Raw genomic sequence first — 22,634 nt, forward strand, 5'->3', positions numbered from 1 at the left:
CTGGATCAAACTATAGTTTGGTAAGAACTAGAATCAAATTTCTTCCCCCCACCCCTTCTGAATCAGTGGTTCCCATCTTTGGCCGCAGGCAGCTGTTCAATAATACTGTGGCCTGGGCTCCACCTTGCAAGCAAGATTCAGACGGGACAAAGTTGCAATGAAGGCACTGTGTTTTATTATGTAAAATCTCCCCAGAGAGAGAATTAAGTAGACATCATCATGTAGATGCCCTTCTCAATCACCACCAAAACAGAGGTTTTTTGACCACCCCACGGTCCTGTTTCTTGTTTATAAAATAAAAGATAATCCTAGGGAGTGGCTTTTACAGAGCTAGATCTATACAGTTAACAAAGTAACCGTTCACCCATTCACTGGGTGTGCAGCAAGAGGAAGACAGACAAGAACAATTATGGAAGGAAATGTATTAAAACTGTATCACTGGATTGCACTCAGGTGGGAAAATGCCCATTATTGGCCAAAATAAGCTGTCCAGGGAGGAACTTCAAGACCTTCAGGTTGATGCCAACACACACACACACACACACACACACACACACAATTTCAAATAATTTTGACGCTTCTCTCTTCCTAAAAGAGAACGATCTTATAAAGAGCTCTTATAAAGAACGATCACACAGGCAGTGATGAGGAAACGGAACGATCTTCCCCAGTCTTTATGACTTAAGGTTACAAACCCCACTTACATGGCATTTTCCATAAACCTAGAAGTAGACATTCAGGGGACGGGGGAAAAGAACTAAATAAAACATAAAAATAAATTAACCGAAATAAAAGGAGATGAAACATTGTGCCCTATGATTGACCCATGAAAACACAAATAACTTCTATTTCTCATCTTTCAGAAAGGACTCATAAGCATGTGCTGTTTATTATAGTCACCTCCAGCCACGTGTGGCCCTTGAGCACTTGAAATGCGGCTTAGGGCCATAGGTAGAAATAATATTTGGATGCAGGTTACATAAAATGTATTAATACTAAATTAATTTCAATTTTTTTTACGTGGTTATAGAACATTACCTATGTGGCTCTCGTATCAATACTGGACCAGGCTGCATTAGACCAGGCTTGCTTTTTGCTATTGAGCTCTTCTAAGCCTTGCCTGCCCCCTAGTGTCAGAACTCGGGCAATACAAGCAAGTCATTTTTCAAAATCTGTTTTAAGTACAATTCATTTTAGCATGCGAAGTAAGAAATAGCAGCTTACATGCACAGCTTTATTATTTGCAGTGTTCACCAATAACAAATTGCACTTGAGCTTCACCAAAAAAGTCCTGTACTAGAAATTACATTCCCCACTCAACTGTGAACCTTGGAAAGAAAGAGATTTCTCATGAAAAATTAGGCTAAAATAGTCAATCCAATCAAAGGTATCTGCAGGGTTCCTATAAAATTTCAGCCATTATAGGGGCCAGAAACATGAGCCCAAACTTGGATGCAACCACTACTCTTCAATTTATCCTAAGTTAAAAATAACACAAGGCACCTGTAGGGGTTACTTTCTCATAAACATTTTGAGTTAAAAGCAATCAAGACCCAGCAGATTCAGGGAAAGCTCTTTACCTCTCCTGACAACTGTCTAAAAAGAGTTTGGGGGGAGGGGTTCCTGGGTGGCTCAGTGAGTTAAAGCCTCTCAACCTTCAGCTCAGGTCATGATTCCAGGGTCCTGGGACTGAGCCCCACATCGGGCTCTCTGCTCATTGGAGAGCCTGCTTCCTCCTCTGCCTGCTTCTCTGCCTTCTTTTGATCTCTGTCTGTCAAATAAATAAATAAAATCTTTTAAAAAAAATAAAAAGAGCTTTGATAGAAGATCTGCCTGAGGAAGAGAGCTATCACCAGAGGTAACTACATTATCATGTGAACTGGGTCTGGTGCACAGGGAGAAGAGCAAAGCCTGTTCCATGAAAGTCCTCTATGTCCCACTATTCCTAAGTGGCCCAGAAAACAGCTGTTTACTGAACATCTACTGTTTCATTTCCTGAAGATTGCATTTTTTTCTTTGAAGACCCAAACCCTTACTCCCTCTCCTTAGTTCACAATGACATATATACCTCACTCTGCCTGTCTTTGTAATTTCCACATTGGTGTGGCTTCCCCATACACAGCCTATTTAGTTCAATTTTTCTCCTGTTTATCTGTCTCATGTCAGTTTAACTCATAGTCCAGCTAGAAGGTCCTTGAGAGAACAGGATATTCTCGCTCCCTAACACACCAAAGCAGCCAATTCCGCCATTCAAATATTCATCATTTATAATATAGAAAACAGGAAACCTAGGTTACCATAAATTTCAACAGTATGGAAATCTACAAAATAGAATACATTCCAAAGGAGAAGGCAAGTTTCAATAAAGATGGCTAACATGTTTTGAGCACTACCTATGTCAACACAATTCTTAGCAGTTTCCAGATATAAACACAGGCACGGCTTGGAGGTAACCTGCAGGGGCAGTTCCAGAGCATGGCAAGGAGGTCAACATCACAATCCAGACAGTGGATTTTGTTTTCCAGTGCGTGGAAAAATCATGTGAACAATATACTGTGGTCTATTATGAACTACAGTTATGTCCAAAATAAACCAACAACAACGATGTCCATACTTTAATTTAAAAATACTTTACCACAAAAAATGCTAACCATCCTCTGAGCTCACAGAGTTCCCATCACTGATTGATCGCAGATCCCATAGCAAATACAGCCATGGCAAAGTTTAAAATGTTTCGAGGACTACCTAAATGAAATTCAGGGACAGGAGGCGAGCCAATGCTATTGCAAAAAAAATGGCGCCGGTACGCTTGCTGGATGCAAGGTTGCCATAAGCCTTCTGTTTGTTAAAAACAGACAAACAACAACAACAACAAAACTCCAGTCTTATGGAGCACAATAAAACAAAACACAATCCAACTGGGTGTGCTTGTGATGGACAGCTACTTACAACCCTAACACGACTCTCTCTTTCATTGTCCCCACTTTACAGAACAAGAGACTGAGTCCCAACTTGGCTTGATAGCCCGCCCAAGAAGAAAAGGAGAACCAAGCACACATGCAGCTTGTACAACTCATTGTGCCATAAACAATAAAATCCCCTACTTCTGACACGTCCAGTCGCCCACCAGCACCCCGCCAACTGTGACTGGCTAGCTTATTAGCTGGCAAGCAGGGGGAAATCTCAGACCTGTCACAATTCTTGGCACCCGCCCAGCTTCCTGCACCTCCAGGTCACTCGATCCCCAGCTTGGTGAGGCCTTATTTGTTAAATATTCCTTTGCTCCTTCTTGCCTGGGGTTGAGCGGAAACATCAGTCTTCATAAAGCAATGCTCTTCATTACAGTCCACCTTTTAGAACAATGAAAAACAAGCCTTTGTCTCTTATACGCAATAAAGTTTCAACCTCTCCTGGCATTGATCTATCTCCCTGCACCTACCCACAGCCCTCAACTATTGTCAAAGATGAACATTTCCTCAGGTGCGTGGGTGGCTCAGTGGGTTAAGCCGCTGCCTTCAGCTCAGGTCATGATCTCAGGGTCCTGGGATCGAGTCCCGCAACAGGCTCTCTGCTCAGCAGGGAGCCTACTTCCTCCTCTCTCTCTCTGCCTGCCTCTCTGCCCACTTGTGATCTCTCTCTGTCAAATAAATAAATAAAATCTTTAAAAAAAAAAAAAATGAACATTTCCAGACTCCCTCTCCTTCTGGATGCCTCTAAATATATAAATAGCTACTATTTATGGAATGTTTACCATGCTAATCCACCCACCTACTTTGTCTTATTCAGTCATCCTAATAACCTCATAAGAGAAACAAGTAGATCATTTCATTTTCACAGACGATGATGCAGGTTCAGAGAGGTTAAGTAGCCTGGACAAAGTCACACAGCCAGATGTGCAGAATCAGGATTCTATTTGACTCCAGAGCCCAAACACTTGATTCCCTTCTTCATTCCCAGATGCGCTCCGATTTTACAGGTTCTTTGTCCACCTGGACAGAGTATACTACATAGGAGGCTTACACCGAAACATATATTAAATAGTAGCTAAGCAGCACAGCATTTTTGTGCAATTTACACATCCCCAACCGGGTCCTACTTAAAGCTCCCTTGGGGAAACAGAACCACTGAAATGAATTTGCAAACCAGCAGCATCGAAGTTCCTGTCTCTCTGTTACATCAGGAGACAAGCTCTGGTTCTGATTTCAGAGGGGAAATTGTTAATTTTTTGAAGTGTCCAGTTATTCCTAGGACTAAATCTCAAGTATGTGGGGTGCTTACTGTCCCAAACTCCTCACGCCTACCTACATCAGATGAAATTTCTGCAAAGATCCCCACAGGATTAATTCCACAGGATTCTCAAATTTCTGAAACAGCCTGTCTTTCCACCGCGTTACATTTGCTGCCCTCTTGTGGGGAAATGGTGCTGCTTACAGCAAAAAACAAGGCAAACAAAAAAAAAGAACCAAAGGACAAATTGCTAGCGGAAGAAATAAGAGTTAATTAACTCTGGCTTCCTTTCAAAAGAAACTGACCTATGAACTGTCCCCTTCACCTTTTCTATAGCTTGAGGCTACAAAAACCCACATCGTCTCACACTCAACCATTACCTCAAGTTAAAACACACACACACACACACACACGCACACACACACACACACAGGTGGTCTTTTGTGTTTTCTATTTCCTTAAAAATACCACTTCTGGACTCTTACAGACGCTTATGAAAGCCATTTTGCCTTAAAGAAAAACTCCCACCACTTATCCTATGAAAATCCGGTGGGGTCTCATTAGGTTTGGTTTTTTAATGCTTGAAATAAAATAAAAACTTCAAGCCACACCTAGTACCTCATCTTTCAAAACTGAGGATAAGTCCCACCTTCCTCCCCTTTATCTTGGCGAGCCCTTGTGAAGTCTCTCCTTGTTAAAACCCAACCATCGACAAGCCACTATCGTCTAACAAGGGATTCCTGGGGCCACAGTTCCCTTAATTGGTCAGCACAAACCACAAAGCACTTGGGACGGTAGGTAACAAGAGGCCTTTTGGACACAGAGTCTTCTGCAGTTAACCCTCAGCAGCTTGCCCTGGAGCTGCGTTGGGTACCCCCACAGTGGAGTAAAATCTGCCCAGTTTCTCAGCATCTCTGTATAGACAGCCTCCCCCACCCTCCATTGATTCCGACCCTGAGTTTTCCATCAGCTGAGCTCCATACTAGGAAGAAAACCACATGGCCACTGCAAGGATACTAGACTTCCTTCCCCTGAAGGTCATTAGTGGACATTTATAGCAGTCCTCAACCCTCTCCCCATCTCTCTCTCTCTTTCACACACACACACACACCCCACCCCCAAGCATCACTAGAATGGGAGGGATGCAGGGAAGTGGGACGGAATGAGGAAAGGGATGGTCAAAGCCCTCCAACATCCTCAATCTGCAAAAGCCTTTTGCCCATCATGGAGTAAACAATCAACAGAGCCAACAGAAAAGTGGATTAAAACATGCAATAGCTTAGGGGCGCCTGGGTGGCTCAGTGGGTTAAAGCCTCTGCCTCCAGCTCAGGACATGAACTCAGGGTTCTGGGATTGAGCCCTGCATCAGGCTCCCTGCTCAGCAGGGAGCCTGCTCCCCCCCCCCCCTCTCTGTCTGCCTGTGTACTTGTGAACTCTCTGTCAAATAAATAAAATCTTTTTTTAAAATGGGGTTATGGACATTGGGGAGGGTATGTGCTATGGTGAGTGCTGTGAAGTGTGTAAACCTGGCGATTCACAGACCTGTACCCCTGGGGCTAATAATACGTTATATGTTTATTAAAAAATAAAAATAAGAAAAAAAGAAGATATGATCCATAAAAAAATAAATAAATAAAAATAAATACCAAAATAAATAAATAAAATCTTTTAAAGAAAAAGAAAAAAATGCAATAGCTTAAACAAAAACAAACAGCCCACCAGCACATTAAGGGCGTCATCGGTCAGAAAGAGATACAAGGCCATAGAATGGACACGTTTTCATTACTAGATGGGCACAAAAACAAAACTTGCTAGCACCGGGAGTCGAAAAAGGAACAGGGAAATGGGCGTTATCGCACTGTGACTGTGGGTGCAAGTATAAGCAAGTCCAGAAGTCTAGAAGGTCGCTCTGGCCCCATTAAACCACGAATGCGCTGCATCGGAAGCTGCCCCAGACGCACCAGAACTCCGGTTCTCCTGGTCCACCTGGGTCCCCCGCTAGGACGTTCTCCCGTTGCCCCGCCCCGAGATGCGCTTATGAGCTTGGGCTCCAGCCAATGGCCGCGCAGCGCACGAGACCCCGCCCACACTTGCGCGGGCTCCTTACACCTGCCAGCTGAACCCTCGGCACATTTCCCCTTGCAGCCTGCTGGAACTTTCCTCTTGCAGCCTGCTGGAACGACGGCCTGTCTAGGGCAACCTTAGCAGCCACAGATTGAAAATGTTAGCACTTCAACCACCGCGGGTTCTAGAAAGACTGCAATACAGGAGAATCCTCGAGAGGATACATTGGCCCCCGACCGCAAAGACTCAGGAGCAAGAAACAGACCTCCCTTTGCTGAGCCATTTTTGTATTCGGTGTGTTGGTTACAGCAGTCGGGCTACTCTCGCTAAAACATGTGCACGCACTTGAACTCAAGATCTCGCTACTAGGAATTCACCTGGCGTCGGAACATATATATTTGTATAAATACGGTAACAAGTCAAGTGTCCACAAAAATGGGAAGGGACCTAATCATATATGGCATGTCCTTAACATAGAGGACTATGCGGAGTTACACAGAGTGATAGATCTGTAAGCACTCAAACGAAAAGATTTATAAACTCTGTCGTTGGGACGACTGGGTGGCTCAGTTGGTTAAGCAGCTGCCTTCAGCTAGGGTCAGGATCCCAGCGTCCTAGGATCGAGTCCCACATCAGGCTCCTTGCTCAGCGGGGAGCCTGCTTCTCCCTCTGCCTCTGCCTGCCATTCTGTCCGCCTGTGCTTGCTCTCTCTCCCTCTCTCTGACAAATAAATAAATAAAATCTTTAAAAATAAATAAATAAATAAACTCTGTCATTAAATGGGGGAAAAAAAATCAAAACAGGGGCATAGTGAGAGGTAAGTGCATACGCACATACTAGGGGAAGCATTCCTTTTTCCTGGAAGGACAGCTGTGATGCAGCTTGACTAGGCCATGGGACGCCCAGATATTTGATTGTACATTATTTCTAGGTGTGTCTGTATGGCACAAAAGGGTGGGAGAAAGCTGACTTGGTTCTTTGCCAGACTGCTGAGCTGGGACACCAGTCTTCTGGTGCCTTAACTGTTCCTGGTGCTCAGCCCTGCAGACCTGAACTAGAATACATCCCGGCTCTCTGGTTATCAGACCTTCAAACCACATCACTGACTTCCCCGGGTCTCCAGCTCGCAGACCGCAGATCATGAGACTTCTCAGCCAACACAGCTGTGTGAGCCAATACTTCGTAATAAATCTTTTTATCTCATGCATATCATACACATGCACTCATGTGTGCATGCAGTAAGAAAATGAGAACACTGAGCCCCCTGCAGGGAGGAACCAGTCCTGTCTCCTTGATGGTTGTTCAGACAAGGGGTGAGAAAGATTTAAATCCCAAAGATGAAAGCAGGAGGAATCCCCTAAAAGCCAAAGGACATGTGCTGGGAATCCAAATAAAACCAGCTAGGAATTCTAGGGCTGAAAATTTCATTCCTTGAGCATGATTTGCCAAGGCTTTGCTCTGACTTCTTGCTGTCCCGAGGGCTATTGAGTCTTGGCTTATAGAGAAGATATTGTCCGTATTTCTTGTGCACATAATTCTAATCTTAATTTAGATTTATCTCTGTCCTTGTGCCTTCTCTAAATTCAAAGAAATGAGGATTGCCGCATGGATAAAAATTGAAGGTTCAGTCCTGTCCCCTGTTTCCTTCAACTCCTAATCCCTTTTCAACACAATCTCTCAAGCTGAGTTCCTGTTAGTCTGGAAATCTGCTCTGATAACCTGCCCCACTGAAATGTTCTGCCTGATTGCTACTCAGACTCTCAGCCTCCACCCAAGAAGAGATATGAATTAAACAGATAAGACTAATGACTTCAAACACTCTATCCTTCAGAACAAGCTCATCAAAAGATACACAGTGCCATGACCAACTAGCTGTAGGCACTTCACAGCAGCCAAATAGTATTGATTTTATGCTGATTCATTAAAATTTCAATTATTTTTCTCGTCTTCTCTGAACTCTCACTGGAGGCGGGAAAAAATGAACCATGAGAGATTTTTTTAAAATCATGGTAAGCCTAATATGCTGTCTTAACCTTAAAATATCAGAATAACTGAGTGGAAAGCACAGCCTGGTATACGTCTGAGGGTAAGGATATCTGACAAACTTGATACATTAAACCCATAAGAGGCAGAATTTAGGATTTTATCTGGTTGAGAGTCTGAGACTCACTTTTTCACTAAGCGGTCCGAGAAAGCCTGGCATTGCCACACTTCAAATTACTAACGCAATGACGGCTAATTAATTATTTGGCAATGAGTCTACAAACAAATAGAAATGGCTCAGGAAAACACATTGCACTGAGGAGTTCCCAAGTCTGTATCATTTTAAATGTAGATGTAACAATGAGAGGGGGAGGGGCAGAAACACACATACACCTGCACCCACACACAGAGAGACTCAAGTGATTATTTTCAACATTTTTAGAAATAAACAAAGTATACACAAGGGTCTCAAGAGAAATTGCGAGAATGATTCTCTAAACCTTTAGACACATTTTATTTTAGGTCCCATGCAAAAGCTACCGTCGCTTTTTTTCTTTTCTTTCTTCTTTGTTTTTTTAAATCATTCACCATCTTTTCTCCACCAAGTGGTCTTAGATTATCTGACAGCTTCACTGTAGCCCTGGAAGTGTTTAAGTTTACCAGTAAAGATGTCCTGCCTTCAGAGGAACCTACAGGAGTAATACATACGCAGAGAAAGGGACGCTGGATTTCCAGGATTCTTGGAGAAAAATCACTCTAAGAATGGAAATGTATTCAGGAAAGGAAAAGGAGGGGAAAACACCTGGAAACCATCCTTTAAAAATGTCTAGAACACTCTTTCAGCACCAAACCACTGAACAGCAACGCCCTGATGTAGCTCAGGTTCGCTCGGATTATTTACAGACCATCAAAAGCTCTTGTCAATTACCTGTGTCTAAAATGTGAACGCTGACGTTGGAAAGGGTTTTATTAATTGATCTCAGTGGTGCATAATGAGCTTAAAGGGCTTACCTGCGTGTCCCCGGAGGTGCTGGCTGGAGGCGGACATCAGCTTACAGCACACCATTAACACGTAGGCCAGAAAGAGCCAGTGTGACAGCAACACTGACTTAGCACAGACTCTCATCCTGGAGAGAAAGCAAGACACAAGTCAGTGAGGGCTCAGGGAGGTGAGGCTCTGGGACAAACGCGCAAGCACGACCTGGGGGAAACTGGAAGAAAACAGCAAGTGAGAGGTGCTCAGCGCCGGACTTCTTTTCCCCCAAGGACACTAAAGGCAAATCACACCTGATTCCTACTGTGCGTTAACTCAATTTCCAATGAACGCTTCTTATAATTACGAGTTTTCCAAGTTAGCAACATGCTTCAATGAGAAGTCTATTTACGAAGCCCCACTGTGTAGCCTGACTTTTCCTCATAGAACATGGGGGTAACATACTATTTTATATCATGAAATTAGAAAGCTACACACAAAGAGCTGGATTCAGATAAAATAGACATGGTTTCTGCATCTCAGAGAAATCACAGAAATGGTCACACTCAGCCTGAGACTTTTCTCCTGGTTTCTCTGAGTGCATATTAATAAATGATTTTCAGTCTCAAAGTTTGGTGGGAATATGGCCAAATATAGGCGAATGTAAAATAAATTTAATTTCTTATGGATGTCGACAGATGAACACATAAAGATGTGGTATGTATACACAACGGAATACTATTCAACCATGAGAAAAAAAGGAAATCCTGTTGTTTGCAACAATTCAGATGGACGTTGAGGGCATTACACTAAGGGAAATAAGATGGAGAAAGACAAATACTGTTGGATCCCACTTATATGGGAAATCTGAAAAAAGACAAACTCAGAGAAACCGAGTAGAGCGATAGTTAGCAAAGGTTGGGAGGTGAGAAAAATGGGGAGATATTGATCAAAAGGTACAACTTTTCAGTTACAAGATTAACCAGTTTGGGGCGCTAATGTACAGCACAGTGATTATAGCTAATAACTCTTTATCATATACCCGAATGTTGCTAAGAGTCGATCTTAAATGTTCTCACCACAAAAAAGAAATGGTAATTATGGACAGGATGGAGGTGGTAGATAATACTATGATCATCATTTTGCAATATATATATATATATCAAATCAGCACATTGTATACCTGAAACATACACAGTGTTATGTGTCAATTACATCTCTATACAGCGAAGATAAATAAACTTCACTTCATGCAGATGGACAGTATCGAAACAGTTGCTTAGACAACTGAATTGTCAAATTCAGTTCACAAATGTGTATATACATATAGTCTACTATTCTCAAACAAACCCAAAAGAAATGAAATAAAAGGAAAATATCAAAAAAGCATTTTCAGGGTGCCTGAGTGTGGCTCAGTGAGTTAAGCATCCAACTCTTGACTTCAGCTCAGGTCATGAACTCAGAGTCGTGAGATCGTGCCCCAAGGGCTCTGTGCTCAGTGAAGAGTCTGTTTTGAGATCCTCTCTCTCCTTCTGCCCCTCTCTCTCTCTAATAAATAAATAAAATCTTTTTAAAAAATGCATTCTCCCCTCAATTTTCTTCTTATTGTAACTGAAGGATAGTTGACATCTCCACTAATTTCCTCCTGTTTTTGACATTTTAGGGAAATTAGAACTAGATTAACTTTTGTTTGCTATTTTTTTTTAATTAACTTTTTCAAACAAAGTGGGGCAGAGAGTTTGGCATCTGAAACTCCAGTGACATTAGGCTCTGCCTGGCACAGGTATCGTGATATCTATGATATCATTCACCTCATCGGGTCAAGGGAACCCCGTATATTTATATTTATATTTATATTTATATGATTTATATACGCACACACATATGCATACATATAATGCCATATATAAACACTGGTTGGAGTCCAGTTTGCCCCACAAGAGGCAGAGTTCCTGAAGTTCTGAAAGGAAGGGTGTCAGAGACCAGCAGCATCCCGACCGGAACCCTAAGACTGTGCTTGAGAGAAAACACAGTCTTGGGGACCTAGCACCCAAATCATACTCCAGAGAACAGGTTCTACCCCCACCCTTCTCTCTTGGCCTCTCGCAATGTAGTCAAATAGATCTTGTTGAAAGGTATCATTCCATTCATTGATGTGAGACTCAGTCTGCCTTTGAAGCAGGCAGGGCAACACAAGGTTCTAAGATCATATCTGAACAACTCCGCATTCAAGGAAACACAAAGTCTTGGCTTCTCTTTGCCCTTGGCCTTGGAAATCCTGAGCATTCCAAACTGACATGGGAACATCAGGTCTCTCTGCTTGAAAGGCCCTGCAGGTGCTTTAATTTCTCAAAGCACCACCCTCTGTCTCCCCAACTTCACCTTGCACACGCGAGAGATAGACACCCCAGGAGCAGTTCCAAAAGTGGCAAAGAAAATAGGTGGGTCTACATGAGCTTCGGTACAAGCACAGCTGCCCCTTGAATATCACGTGTGAACTGTGTGGGTCCACTTACATATGGAGTTTCTGCCATACATTGTGGTATTATAAATGCATTTTCATTCTTAGGATTTTTTTTAAAAGACTTATTTATTTAAAGCAGTGGGGCAGAGGGAGAGAGAGTCCCAAGCAGACCCAATGCTGAGCATGGAACCAGACTCAGGCTCAATCCCACAACCCTGCAATCAGGACCCGAGCAAAGCCAAGAGTCAAGTACTTAATCAACTGTGCCACCCAGGCATCCCTCTTAAGATTTTTTAAAATAGCATTTTCTTTTCTCTAGCTTACTTTATTGCAAGAATACAGTAGGTAACACATATAATATATAAAATACGTGTTAACTGACTGTTCACGTTATTGGTAAGACTTCCAGTCAACAGTAGGCTCTGAGTGACTAAGTTTTTGGGAAGCCAACTTCCCCAACCCTTGTGTTGTTCGAGAATCAGCTGTCTTTAATTATATTGTCATTTCAGGGAACTGATTATTAATTTATTACTAATTAGGGAAAGCATGTAGTTTCTGCATTTGCTGACTTTGTGGATGAAGTGCTCTGTCCCACCCATGTCTTTAAAATTCCAGTTGTTAACTCCAATATTAGTTACTGATGAATGGTCACAAAATCTCTTCCCAAAAGGTCAAAAATTCAAATGCCCACAAGTGAATGAGTAGGCTGGTGGGACCAGGGGCTGTGGAGGCCCGCTCTGGAGACCCACCTGGGGGCAGCTGTCACCACCTCAGCCTGTCACTGTAGTGCAGAAATGTGAGCCCAGAGATCCCAGGACTAACTTCTCAAGAGAACCTGGACTCTGGCATAGAATCTTCCCAGTTTATATGTTGGCAACTAATTCCATTTGTTTTATTTTTAAAACAGAGCGCAAAATAGACAAAGTAACACACATTTTCAGGCTGCATAAGGCACCTTGGCTTCCAGTTTGCAGCAAACTTAGTGGCCCCCAAACAAAGCATTTGAAGGAATCAGATAAAGAGGGTATTCATTTCTCTTCTGACGTAACAAATAAACTGCCCAACTCAGCAGTTGAAACGATATGGACATGGTTTCCACAGTTTCTAATAGTTTCCTTAATTCAGAAGTCTGGCACATAACAGCCAAGTCCTCTGCTCTGGGACACCCAGGACTGGAATCAAAATGTCATCTGGGCGTGTCCTCATCTGGAGGCTCAACTGGGGAAAGAATGGCTCCTAACCACCTGCACGCTACTGGCAAAATCCATTTCCATATGCCCCTATAAGCAAGGTCCTATGTTCTTGCTATCAGCTCTGAGAGGTGACATCCTAAACTTGACCACATACATGGACCCTCCTCAGGCTGAATCTCTTCCTCCAGGAAAGGCAGAGTCCTTCACTAGAGCTCACCTGGTCAGGTCAATCCGATCCAGGATAATTTCCCTTTTCATTAATTCAACATCAATATATTTGAGACCTTAATTACATTGACAAAAATCCCTTCATCTTGGTCATATAACCATAACCTAGCCACAGGAGGGAACCCCCATCATATTCACAAACGTGTCCACACTCAAGGGGAGGAGATAACCCAGGTCGTACACACAAAAGGGTACACGTCCCAGGGGCCATCTTAGAACTCTGTCTACCAAAACTGGGCAGACCACCCAATCACAAAATTTTATCCATACACGTGGTTTACAAACGTCCAAGTAGGTATTCAATCTAATTAGTTTAAATGATTAATCACACAAGTTAACCTCTAGATTTATATCACTGAAAATGGGCTCTGAGGAAAACATTACCCAAAGGGAATGTGCTCTCCCTAACTGTCCTTTTCTTCAGCTGTCACTCCCAGTGCTGCTGGATTGACCTGAGGACAAGCATCCCCCTTGCCCAGTCCATGTATCCACCATCCATTTTCTGAGATGTGAGCTACATTGCTGAGAACTGCAAGTACGCCTTGCTCTCTCTCCCCATGCTAATAAACCCGTCAAACACAAGCTGGTTCTGAATCCCATCTTCTTGTTCTTAATCCAATTTCCAGATGCCCAGATCCCTATTGTCTTCTTAATTCTTAACCCTCCACTGAGTATCATTAAATACTTTTCTTCTGCTTCATGGGGTGGCTCTCCTGCCTCTAACCATAAAGTCCCACACAATTTAGTCTCCAAATTCAGACTAGGTCTTTCAGGTGGTCTCTAACCTCTCCTATCTAACATACCAGTGAAATTTGGTTTCCCTATTAGTCCTGACATCACCTAAACCTGTCTGGAAGGGTTTTACCAAATTGGGGACTATGTTTGAGATGATCTGAGCCCCAAGGTTGGGGGAATTGGTGAGCAGGAGACTTATCCAGGGACAGTCCTGAGATATCACCTGTGGAAGGGGAAAGCAGGGAGGGAAGAAGGCAGGACAGAAGGAGGAAGAGGCCCCCGAGAACCCAGTGGAGAGTTCCAAAGCTGAAATGCCCCTTCTCAGCGATTCCAAGCTGGGGGCCAAGGCTTTATCCTTTCATGTTGACCCATCATTGGATATGAGCTGCCCCTAAAAATATGGTTAATTTTAGGCAAGGGGTCTCTTTGAATTGAGAATGATTCAAGAAAGCTCTAGGTCATCTTTTGCAGTTGGCTGTGTCCTCATTCCTAAAGGGGGAAATAATCCTTTCATTCCAGAAGGGGACTCTGGGTCATGAGGGAATGAATCCTTCTGCATCGCAGCGTCCATTACCATCCATCTTCAAACAGAAGACGCCATGTGCAATATGCGTAATTTACTTTGTAATTTACTTTGCTGTGGAGTCATCCTCAAGAGAAGACCCATCCTCTGGGGTATAACAGACCGTACCATGCCCATTAAAATGTCATAGGAAGAGATTTCATATAGGAAGCCAATCCCCTCCTGGGCCTGTTTTGTCCTCAGATCCATTCTTTTCCCTTCCCCTGGGTCACTCCCATCAGCTGCGTTGTCCAGGTCCCTGAATCAGCTGGATTTAACCAACAGGGAGTAGTAGCTAGAGCCTGGAGGGTGGAAGAAAAAGGATGGGGTATTCCTCCCCACCTTCTCCAACTGGAGCAAGATGTATGGAGTGGTCATGTCTCCTCCAAAGTGCCAGTTCCTGCCAGGAGACCGACTCTGGTTCTAGCTCCCACTGAGGGTCCCGTCCCCTAGGTGCTGGCAAACACTACTTCCTTCCTTTGTCCGACCCCGGGGCAGGGTGTAGCTTCCTACTGCTCCCTATCTCGGGGCTGCCTCCATATGTTCTGTTTGACTTCTCTGGCTCTCCCTTTATTTAGGTTCCCTGAATTCAATTCTCTCTGTCCCACATTATCAAAATGGTCTGTTTTCCTGATTGGATCCCAACAAAAAAGCCCAAGCCCGAAGTCTTAAGGGCAGCCATTCCAACCTGTGGGGAAGATCCCTGATCCATCTGCGTACACAGACAATTCCATGTACCAGGTTCCCGCGTGAGCTTGCAGTGCCTTAAGCAGGTGTTTCCTGCCATCATTCTTTTTTTTTTTTTAATTTATTTATTTATTTGACAGACAGAGATCAGAAGTAGGCAGAGAGGCAGGCAGAGAGATAGGAGGAAGCAGGCTCCCCGCGGAGCAGAAAGCCTGATGCGGGGCTCGATCCCAGCACCCCGGGATCACAACCAGAGCCAAAGGCAGAGGCCTTAACCCACTGAGCCACCCAGGTGCTCCCTGCTATCATTCTTTATTGGAGTCAACAATCCAGACACCCAGTCAAGGACTTCTGACCTACCACATCTAACATCATTCTCCCACTTCGATTTCTTCTCCCTAGAATATTTTGTTCAAATGTAAAACAAAATTGGTGTCTCTTTAGATTTTACCTTTCACCCTGCTAAGCAGCCAAAATGCTGCTTTGCAAATGGAAATGGTTTCCAAAATAAGAGAAACTAACTAAAACTTGAGAAACTTGATTCCCAAAATACTCAAAAATTCAATGAAAAAAGACACCTTTTATTAAGGATCGTCAACTCTAGGATTCTCCGCTTTGCTAAATTCTCAATGCTTCATAAAGAAACCATCTCTGGTGTCTGTTAAAATCATTTTACCTTGGTGACTTCATAAGATTTGGTTCCAGTCAAGCACAATTATTTCAAGATGGATTTCAGAGCAACTCCAAACTCCCATTTGTAGCGAGGGCCAACAATTTCTGCAGTTCCAAAAAATTATCTTAGCTTGGAAAGACCTATATAAGAAACAACAAGGACAGGAAATCATTAGCCTGTTGATGCTGAAATGATACAGATTTCCAGGAGCAAAATAATGGTTTTTTGGTTTTTGGGTTTGGGGGATTTTTTTTTTTTTTTTTTTTTTTTTGCCATGAAACCTGCAGCTTGAGGACGATGGGAGGGAGCCAGATGCAGCCACACTTGTAAAGGGTCTTAATAAAGGAAGGGGGGAAGACACAGAATCCAGCACTCAGTAACTCATCGCAGATTAGGTAACAGAATACAGTTTTTTGGGATTTTTTAAAAGATTTTATTTATTTGACAGAGAGAGAGAGAACTCACAAGTAGGCAGAGAAGCAGGCAGAGAGAGAGAGGGAGAGCAGGCTCCCCACTGAGCAGAGAGCCCGATGCGGGGCTCGATCCCAGGACCCTGAGACCATGACCTGAGCCAAGGCAGAGGCCCAACCCACTGAGCCACCCAGGCGCCTCCAAAATACAGTTTTAAAGTAGAAGTTATCTCAGCAGCAAAGGCATTCCAAACTTGACAGAGAATCCCCAACCTTCATGATGCATAATTTCATTCACCCCATGTCATTAACAAGGGGATGAGACCAGAAATGGAGATGGTCCCTTCCCAAGAGTTCTGCCCCTTGCCCCAGCGCTATACAGTGCTGGAAAAACCAGCCTGAAGATCTGAATTCTTAGCTCTGCGGGACATAAACCTGCAGACGTTGCTAACCAATCAGTGAGGCTCCTTTCTGAAAAATGTTAACCAGAAGAAGAGAGGAAACGTCCCTCCAACAGAAAACATCCCACCAACATACAAAGAAAGCTTGTGAATACCATAGTTGACATTCAACACACTCCTTTAATGCACAGACCTGAAAGGACTTTTCTACTAGCAAAAACATCTTTGCAAGAAGGATTTAGATGCTTCCAAACCAAAGACATCTCAAGAAAAAAAAAAAAAAATGGACCATGAAACACACCGTTTTTAACTCTGCTAAGTTTAAAACATCCCTCCAGTGGTGGAGTTGGGGGAAAAACAATGATGTGCGTCGATAAATATTAAAGTTGCAAATATGAGATAAAAATGATCTTGCGACACGGTCTAGTTCCTTTAGAATCCCGTTGAACCCATCACAAACCTGCCACAAAGCACATCTGAGATTTTTCTCTTCTTTAGCTATCTTCCCCTGAAGGTAACTACACAAGTCTGCCCAGAGAACACTGTAGGTAATGGGTTTGCAGACCCGTCCCTTTGGGACCAGAGGAAAAAGAGTCAGCCTTGAGTGAGTAGCTCAGGAGAGGAGTGGCTTTGAGTAACTGTACAAGTACAAGATATTCGGGGAAAAAATAAAACATTGGCAAATGTTCATCTCCCACTTCCTCCAACTTTATTAAGTATGTTTGTCCTGATGTCCACCCAAGGGCACAATGTGACCTTCTCTTATCGGAAAGAAATACACGGTCTAATTTATCAGAATCCATCATAATGAACTTCCCACATATTGGAAACCAAAATGACCTTTCCTGGCTAATATTTATCTTGTTTTCTTCACACAAAAGGAACCACTGGGGGTTCTTTTTTCAATTCATTAAAAAATGGATCCATCAGTGAAAAGAAATGTGATCTAATAGTTCCTACGCCAGACAAGGAGCCAGGAATTTAATTTTAGGCTGAGCAGTAACTCATTCGGTCAGATTTTCCCAGGGCATACCCCCGGCACCGGCTTAAAGGGATTAACTCTTTCTGGTCACTTCTTGAACTTGAGTGCATTCAAGGCCATAGAAAATTCTGTGCAGAGCAGCAAAAGCATTTGCTTCTGGCCATTTCATTTCTCTCTCTTTTGCTTCCCAGCCATAGCACAGTGATTCCCATCCAAGTGCTTCCGTACTCATTTGTTTATTTAAAAAGTCTCAGATTATTCAGGATGAGAGGCACTGCCTATATCTAGACTTAAGGAAAAAATGTTTTCTGGGGCACCTGGGCGGCTCAGTCGGTTAAACATCTGACTCTTGATTTTGGCTCAGGTGGTGATCTCGGGTTGTGAGATGAAGCCCCACATGGGATCCACACTGGGTGTGGAGCCTGCTTAAGAGTCTCTCTCTCCCTCTCCTTCTGCCCCTCCCACCACCACCATCCCCAACTCATGCTCTCTCTCTCTCAAAAAACAATAAAAAAAAAATTACAAATGTTTTCACGTGCACAATCATTCTCAGAATGAACTTCACTCCACATTTAGATGCCAGGCTATATTTCTCATCTTTCCCCTGGTGTGCTCTTTTCCTGTGCAGAGACAATCACTCTTGTCCAACAGAAAAGCAGAATGCCTATTTATGTTTCTTGGTCCAAGACACTTTGAGGTTCCCAGCCAGAGGAACCTGGCTTGTGATGTTTTATTTATTTCCATTGTACACAGGAAAGAATCCTGCCTACACTTGATTTTTATTTTTCTATCAAGGAAACAGTAAGGTTTTACCTCTCTTTTCTCTTGATCTATTTGCCCTCACCATTAGTGGGCTGAATCCCCTATGGGGATTATTCTTTTGGAATACAGTCATTTACCTGTTGTAGATAAGCACTCACAGAATATCTCTGTTGATTTTCCTATACCCACCTCACTGTGCACATGTCAATCAATATAGCATCAAACCCCTCTTCATCTATTTTGTGTAAAAATTTACAGTGATGAAATATCACACTTCCCTCTAGAATTGGAAGACACAATGACCTTAAAGTTAGCTCTAATCAGGATGAAAAATCAGACTAACTCAAATTTGAGGGACATTCTAAAACGTAATTGCTTTTGAAAGTGTCAAGGTCGTGAAAGACCCCCCCCCCAAAAAAAAAAAACTAAGGAATGGTTTCAAATAAAGGAGAGACACATGGCAAAGAAATGCATTTGTGACCATATGTGGGATCTTGGGACCAGAAAAAAATACAATACGCAGACCTTTCCTCAGAATAAACTGCATACGCACACATATACATCCACACAAACAGCCGTATACACATATACAATACACACACGCACAGCTCTAAAGGACAGTATTGGGCCAATTAATAATTTCTAAATATAGTTTGCAGATTAAATTACAGGGTTGTATCAACATTAAGTTTCCTGACTTTGATCATATTGTAGATAAGAAAGAGAATGTCCTTATTACTAAAAAAAAAAAAAAATACACCCTAAAATATTTAAGGATAAAGAAACAAATGTCTCCATCTTATTTTCAAATGATTCTGAGGGTAAAAAAAAAAAAAAATAGAGGGGGCGCCTGGGTGGCTCAATGGGTTAAGCCTCTGCTTTCGGCTCGGGTCATGATCCCAGGGTCCTGGGATCGAGCCCCACATCGGGCTCTCTGCTTAGCAGGGAGCCTGCTTCCTCCTCTCTCTGCCTGTCTCTCTGTCTGTGATCTCTGTCTGTCAAAGAAATAAATAAAATCTTTTAAAAAAAAATAGAAAGGAGGAAAGGAAGGGAGGAAGAGAAATGTGAATGAATGAGTTCAAAACCAAATGAGCATGACCTGAGTAACTGCGGCATCGGGGTAAAGGGCTTGTAGGACCCCTTCCTTCTACTCTTTCAATGTTCCATGAAGTCAGAAATTATCCAAATAAGACATTACATAACTAATTAACAGCCTTCAATTCATGAGATAGACAAATATGATTAAGCACGTATTACCAGTCCTAAACCACGAGAAGAGCTGATAGTTGGAATGTTCTGGTTAATTCAAATCTGTGAGCATTCGTACAAACTTGTTGTTCTGTTTGTTTATTTTTTGGAGGTTTTGGATTTTTTTTTAAATATTTATTTGAAAGAGAAAGAGTGAGAGAGAGCATGAGCTGGGGGTGGGGAAAGGGTAGAGAGAAGGGGGAAAGCAGGCTCCCTGCTGAGCAAGGAGCAGGGACCCCCTCCCAATGCGGGACTCCATCCCAAGACCCCGAGGTCATGACCTGAGCCGAAGGCAGATGCTTAACCAACTAAGCCACCCAGGTACCCTTCCTTATTTGTATTTATTTAAAAAGCACTCACGGGGGGCGCCTGGGTGGCTCAGCGGGTTAAAGCCTCTGCCTTCGGCTCAGGTCATGATCCCAGGGTCCTGGGATCGAGTCCCTCATCAGGCTCTCTGCTCAGCGGGGAGCCTGCTTCCTCCTCTCTCTCCCTGCCTCTCTGCCTACTTGTGATCTCTGTATGTCAAATAAATAAAATTCTTTAAAAAAAAAGCACTCACGGGGCGCCTGGGTGGCTAAGTCAGTTAAGCAACTGCCTTCGGCTCAGGTCATGATCCCAGGGTCCTAGAATGGAGTCCCACATCGGGTTCCCTGCTCAGCCGAGAGCCTGCTTCTCCCTCTTCCTCTGCCTCTGCCTGCCTCTTTGCCTACCTCTGATCTCTCTATAGATAGCTCTCTGTCAAGTAAATAAATAAAAGTCTTTAAAAAAGAAAAAAAGAAAAAAAACTGTCATTGGAAGCCATTGAGTTTCCATGATTGAAAAAATAAATAAATAAATAAATGAAAATTAAAAGCACTCCCATAGCGCCAGGCCCTGTGTCAAGCTCTTTAAAATATGAGTTCACTGAACAGTAGGATTTACGTATATCCAGACATACAGATGAGAACTGTAAGGCATAGAGAGAAGAAAGGATTGCCCAAGGTCACCCAGCTAGCAAGCAGCCAGGCCAGGATTCAAATCCAAGCCATCTGACACCAAGGCACCGACTGTTTCAGTTCCTGTAAAATCATTTCCAAAAAGAATTAGTCCCTCTTCATGCATTAGTAAATAGACTGAAAATAAATCTATCTTTCTTTGGGAATTCAAGACACTGGTCAGCATCCTAAAGTTGAGAATTCTGTTTCTGGAAAAACGCGTCCAGGCCGTTGGACTGAACTTGCAAGCAGATCAGAGCTGGGAGCCAAGGCGGGTTTCTATTAACCCCTCACTTAGTTTTGCTTCATCTCTGAAAAGCTGGTGAAAAACAGTGATTCAGAGTTGCTGTGAGGTTCTGATTTGCTGCAGATTTATTAAAGGCTTATGTCATTTTCCAAATTAAGACCAAACATGCAAAATTCTAAAGTCCTTGAGTGCTTAAACTGCCATTTCTCAAACAGATGGGAAACAACCACACTTCGGATCAGAACTCCTCTAAAACATTTCAGAGAAAACTACCAAAGCCAGAACGTAACACACGGGGGCTGAACTACTTCTGTTGATTTCAATGAAAGAATTCAGCATCGAAACTAAACAAAACAAAACAAAAGTGGATCTTTGTCCATGCATACACTCCAACTCATTTCCTGACAAACTTCAATAGGAAAACATTTCTGAAACAATAAAATACAGAACATTCTCTCGTAATCACAAAGCAAAAGGTCCCCAAGCTACTAAACAGCACTGCCCTTTCCTGCCTGCCCACTAGCAGAGGGGGAGGGTTGTAGGTTCTACCCTATGTCACCTCCAGAGTGGACACATTTGAATAATTAGCTATCAGTCTCTCCAGACTCGCCATCAGCCCAACCAATCTCCCAGAGTAGGATCTACTGGGATGGTCTGGCGACTCCAGTTCTCAGCCTCCCAGGTACCAGGCTGCAAACTGGAATAATTCTTCCAAGTATTGATAGAAGATGTGACACCCTTACGTTTGGACATCGTGGTAAATCCCTTTACCACACTAATGTCTATTCAATCAAGACCAAAGAGGACATAAGAAATGTATCCTGAATTAGCAACCCAGGTTTGGGGAGTTAAAAAAAAGAAAGGGGGCAGGAGGGTTTTGAGTGGAAACCAGGTGAAAAGATGATCCCCCAACAGTGATGTCTTGTCTGATAAACAACGGAAATTTGGAAACAGAAGTTGCCTGCATAAAATAATTCATCATTTCTCCAGGCAGAAATGAGAAAAGATGTTTCCATTTCCAGGTGCTTAAATAAAAAAAAATAAAACATTGAATTGTCTTCTGGAAATTTTCAAACAGCTTTTCCGTGAAAATATGTAAAACCACATGTAATCCCTCTCTTGACAAATTTATTCTGAAACCAGTATTAATGAGCTTCTTCCACTGAAGAGTGGGCTGATGAAGGTAAATGTATTTAATAGGTTATTGACGCTTATGTGAATATATTTCAAACACAGATGCATGGCTGAGGTCTCCATTGGGTTATCATTCATAATTATCACATGACGCATGGAATTACTTCAAATTTAGAGTATGTTCACCATCATATGTTAAATTGGGCCCTTTTTTTCTGCCGAAATGTGGTATATGCATGTCATAAATTGCTTTTTTATTGCTTGCTTAAAAACGTCTATGAAGAATTTACCACCGAGCCATTTTACAACATATTAAAGCACGTCGTAAATGAGCCATTAAAGACAATAACTGTGTCTATTAAATATTAAAGAATTTTATAAATGGCATTTTAATTTCAAGTGTTACCGGTACCATCTCATCTGCATTAGGTGGTAGGGAGTTCTTTAAAAAGGCTCTTCCAGTTGGAGATGATTTAAATAAATTAAATAGACATGCTGTGTTTTTATAAGGTGCACACACTGTCATTTTTAAGAACTGAGAAATTCCTTAAAACCACAGAGCTGCTTTATTTAAGCGCTGTGGCACAATCCTTTCTAGTGGAATTATGGGCAAACGGTGCATTATGTTAATGAAGAAAAAACGCCAGCCTTCCAGTGACCATGAAAAGTACAAAAGCAATCATCGCT

The 22,634-nt window shown here is 42.7% G+C and overlaps 1 protein-coding gene across 1 annotated transcript in view; it reads right to left on the reverse strand.

Annotated features, from left to right (window-relative positions):
* TAFA4 (TAFA chemokine like family member 4) overlaps window positions 1-22,634 on the reverse strand; it is a 185,307-nt gene that overhangs the window by 120,517 nt on the left and 42,156 nt on the right. The window contains exons 2-3 of the mRNA XM_059387871.1: window positions 15,793-15,929; window positions 9,286-9,401 (exon numbers count right to left, since the gene is read on the reverse strand). Coding sequence (XP_059243854.1) covers window positions 9,286-9,401; window positions 15,793-15,806 — 130 coding nt within the window. The 5' untranslated portion in view covers window positions 15,807-15,929. The remainder of the gene's footprint in view (window positions 1-9,285; window positions 9,402-15,792; window positions 15,930-22,634) is intronic.

The sequence above is a fragment of the Mustela nigripes genome, chromosome 2, assembly GCF_022355385.1.
Source record: "Mustela nigripes isolate SB6536 chromosome 2, MUSNIG.SB6536, whole genome shotgun sequence".
NCBI lineage: Eukaryota > Metazoa > Chordata > Mammalia > Carnivora > Mustelidae > Mustela > Mustela nigripes.